We start from the raw sequence: 4541 nt of genomic DNA, 5'->3' as shown, positions 1-4541 counted from the left end.
TTGTTAAACCCAGTGGTGCTAAAGTTTTTGCCTGTGTGCAAGGGTTTGTCTTATTATTTACTCACGTGTCACTACTAAAATGTCTTTTCATGGGTTATTAGCAACTTCTTTTATTGCCAAATCTAGTGCCTTCTAGTGCCTTCTAGTGCCTTCTAGTGCCTTCTAGAGTGTTGACCCCACTCCTTTTTTTTTTGAGTATTTTTTTTATTTTTTCAAATTAATATGAGGGTACAATTTTTAGGTATTTTTATAGTATTTTATTATAAAATATTTTATTTTTATTTTATTTATCTAATTTTATTTTATAATATTTTTCCATTCTTGCAATACTGTACTAAGAAGAATGTATTTCTTTTTGAAACTTTATCTTTCTTTTCTCCCACACTATCTCATGCTTCTGATTCTCTTCCTTTCCTTTCAAATGCCAATTTAAATACTAGGTTTCTTAGATTTGTAGATGATTTTTTAAAACTAGTATTTTTCTTAATTTTAAAGGTACATATATTTATGAATGAAAAATTTAAAACATAGAGAAGTATGAAGGAAATAAGAAAAATCTAAACATCATTCATAATACCAGGTAGCTGACTTAAATCTTTATGTCTGACTTGAGGGTCAGACCCACCTTTCCAACATCCTGTGTAAAGATTTCTTTATGAATGTTTGTGGGCATCTTAAATTGTGCATTTCTAAAAACCAAACTTATTTTCTTACATCTCCTTCTCCTTCCCCACATTTCCTTTTCCTACCCTCTTTTCTACCTTTGGCTATTGCTATTTCTAGGATCCATTTTAGGAGTCTTCATTTCTTCTTGGCTCCCTGAAGTAAATGAGCTAACTTCTTTTAGTGGTTATGCAAATGCGAGAGACCGTAGTTCCTTCCTTTCACGTGTTTTTTAATGGTGCTCTTAACCTCCTGAGTTTTACAGTCTTTAAAGACCTCCCTTAATGATTGCTAGAGTACTGGGGAGAACTTTTTGTAGCACAGAGGATTAAGATTGAGTACAGACTCTAGAACCTATGTTTGCAACCTAATGATGCTGTTTAACTGCTATAATCCTGGATATACCTTGATGTAGAATAGAAATAATGACTGTCTAATAGCATTGTCTTGAAAATGAAATGGAATAGTAGGTACACAGTACTTGGAATATTCCTGGCATGTGTAAGCAGTAAATATAAATGTTAACTATTACTATTGTATTATTACTCTTCTTAGTTATGAGTGCCTCTGCTGCCACCTTAGTATACTCTTAAGAAGCCTAGAGGCGGCCAGGTGCAGTGGCTCATGCCTGTAACCCTTGCACTCTGGATGCTGAGGCAGGTAGATTGCATGAGCTCATGAGTTCAAGACCAACCTGAGCCAGAGTGAAATGGCTGGGCTTTGTGGCGGGTACCTGTAGTCCCAGCTATTTAGGAGGCTGAGGCAAGGGGATCACTTGAGCCCAAGAGTTTGAGGTTGCTATGAGCTATAATATAGTTAGACTGTGTCTCAAAAAATAAATAAATAAAATAAAGCCTAGGGACTATGGTATAGAAAAAGTTCTCAGTATCTTCCATTAGGTGTTTGTTTTTTATGACATTCACCCAAGGGAAAGTTGTTTCCCTAATATTCCCTAGCATATAATCAGGGACTTCTTTTACTTTAAAGTTATTTCTGTGTGCTTTTCTGTGTAAATTTCATGAAGTCCTCTGGTGGACAGTTGTTAGCCTGTATTTAGTTCATAGTAGTTTTAAATGAAACAGGTAGTGTTCTAGATAAAAGATATCTCAGAAATTTCACCTTTTGTGCTTATTTTAATAGTTTTCTTAAAAAGATTAAAACACTTTGCTTTTAGAAAAAGTTTAACCAGAAGATTTTTTGTTTTAGGATTCCTACAGGGGAGACATAAAGAGTGCATCATTGAAGGATTTATGTCTTGAAGACAAAAGACGCATTGCAAATTTAATTAAAGAACTGGCCAGGTAAGGCAAAATTTTATATGAAATGCATTAATATATGACAGAACTCTTTTTGAAAACAGAAAATTACAAATATGTTTTGATATTATTATATCTTTGACCTTATGAGAATAAAATGTGTTAGGGGAAGAAAAACTATTCTGAGAGGTTAAAAAAAAAAAACCCTAAATGGTTAAAAAAAGAAATGCCAGAAGCATACCACTCTCTAATTTATATTTTCTTATTTATTTAATTTTCCTGATTATTTGATGGAAATATTTATAGCCGTTGCCTATCAAGAGAGATGCTATTGCAACCAGAGGCATAGACATTCCTTTTGCTTTTGCTTTAGCATCTGAATAGGGAAGAATATTTTATTATAGTCTATCACAAGAGTACTTATTGTCTCTTGCCTAAAACCTAATGCTCAGATAAGGGATTTTGAATTTGAGAATGATAGTTATTAGCTGTTTAAAGTACTATTCCAGTTTATTAATGATGTGTATGGTGCATATCTACTTTGTATGTATAATTTCTTCATCTATACACATATCCAGTTTTGGGGTCTAAAAAGTACTTGATAAATGAAGATATCTATAGAGAAATGTATTAATACAAATTGTAAAAGTTAAAATTAGGAAGCGAACATACCTAAAAGTTGATGAAACACCTATTACTGTTTCCAAATATGCAACTCAGTGACAAAACAGTACTAGTTTTGCTTTTAGAAAAAGTACTAGTTTTGTCACTGAGTTGCATATTTGGAAACAGTAGTAGGTGGGTTTTTTCATTTCTAATTGAAAATAATATTGGGTGTGTATCAAAACATTTCTCATATTGAGGTCTTAAAATAATTGTAGCATATTACTCTAAATCATAGAATCTGAATATCAAAGATGACCAAAAAAAGTAATGTTTTGGGGACCAGAATAAAGGATGTAGATTCAAAGTGCCTGCCTTAGTCTGAATTTGGTAAGGTACCTGAGATAAAGAGTAACTTCTTTCATTAAAATTCTGTGGCCGTTCTAGTTCCTAAAGTAGAGTTTTCATTAACTTCAGACAGTATTCTTTTACTGGGAAAATATTTAATTGTACTTCTCAGTACTGTGTTTTTCCCCAAATAAGACACTGTCTTATATTTATTTTTTCTCTAGAAGACACACTAGGGCTTATTTTCAGGGGATGTCTTACCTCCATGCCGAAATGCATGGCTACGTCTTATTATCGGGATAGGGCTTATTTTTTGGGTAGGTCTTATTTTCGGGGAAACACAGTATGTGAAGATGATCTTCTCATGAGGTTATATATAACACAGATGATTGTGGATGTCCTTAGCCCATGTTTGATGGCATTGAAAGGATATTAGCATTAGTTTGACACTACTTATTTATTGTTCTGACTGACCCATTTTATTTCAGCTTCCAAGCTTGGAGAATACCCGAAATATTCACCATGTTCTTTTAGTTTCAGTAGTCCTCTACTTGCTAGAAAAATGCTAGTTTTTGTTAACTTTTTTACAGAATATCATATACTTCAATCACTGGCAATAAAACATTCCAAATGTGTCTGTTCTTTTTTTCTTTGAACTTTCAACCTAGTTTTGAATAATTGGTTTTTGTTGGCATTAAATAAATTCATTTCTCTTTTATCTTAAAAAATGAAGTATTCCTTTGACCATATTTCCTTCTAGCTACTGACTTTTTTGTACTCCACAATGTAACCTTGTTCCTAAGAGTTTATAATATTATTTTCTAATCTGTTGCATTTCATTTCTTCATCAAGCTTATTTGCTTGCTTGTCAGTGTATTATTTATAAATGTATCAAAGTACAATTTGAATGTAATAGTATGTACCCATTTAATTTTTTAAAAAAATTTTCTTGGTGCTCTCTTGTTACATGTACCCATTTTGAGCATATATTTCAATGAGTAATTTGTAACCATTAATGTGATTTTTGTCATTATAGCTGAGTTTTACATCTTTGACACACCATATAAATGGCCAGAAAGTATATATCTGGCTTCTTTTCCTCAGGATAATTATTTATATGTGGTGGTGTTGGCAAGTATACATAAGATTTATCTTCATACTCATTTTTTAAGTGTACAATTCAGTGGCATTAAGTACATTCACAGTGCTGTGCAAAGATCTCCACCATTCATCTCTAGAACTTTTTCATCATCTCAAACTAAAACTGTATACCCATTAAATAATACCTCCTTGTCTGTTCTCTCTTGCCCCTGTCAAACAACCACTATTCTGTGTGTCTCTATGAGTCTGACTACTCTGCCCATCCCAAAGAGCAACTAGTATTCTAGTTGCCTCATATAAGTGTCAATCCTTTAGTATCTGGGTTCTGTTAATTTGGTAAATTATACTGATCACTGATAGATGGGTTTGTTTTTTTTTTTAATGTTTCATTTACCTAGCATTTCTGGCCTATCTATAAGAGGGGCTGTACCTAACAAATTCAAATATTGTGACTTGGTTGTTTATATTCTTAGATTAACCTCAAATAAAAAAATTAAAGTTATGCTAAAAATAAAAAGAGAATAGTGTTATCACCTTGTAGAAGTAATTTGTGTCTCTTTAGTGGCTACT

At 32.5% G+C, this 4541-nt stretch overlaps 1 protein-coding gene across 1 annotated transcript in view; it reads left to right on the top strand.

Moving 5' to 3' along the window:
• KIAA1328 (KIAA1328 ortholog) overlaps positions 1-4541 on the top strand; it is a 292039-nt gene that overhangs the window by 16232 nt on the left and 271266 nt on the right. Inside the window, exon 4 of the mRNA XM_023510175.1 lies at positions 1870-1964. Coding sequence (XP_023365943.1) covers positions 1870-1964 — 95 coding nt within the window. The remainder of the gene's footprint in view (positions 1-1869; positions 1965-4541) is intronic.

Source organism: Otolemur garnettii, unplaced genomic scaffold, assembly GCF_000181295.1.
Source record: "Otolemur garnettii isolate 467f Iridium unplaced genomic scaffold, OtoGar3 scaffold00012, whole genome shotgun sequence".
Taxonomy (NCBI): domain Eukaryota; kingdom Metazoa; phylum Chordata; class Mammalia; order Primates; family Galagidae; genus Otolemur; species Otolemur garnettii.
This window is presented reverse-complemented; position numbering and strand designations above follow the sequence as displayed.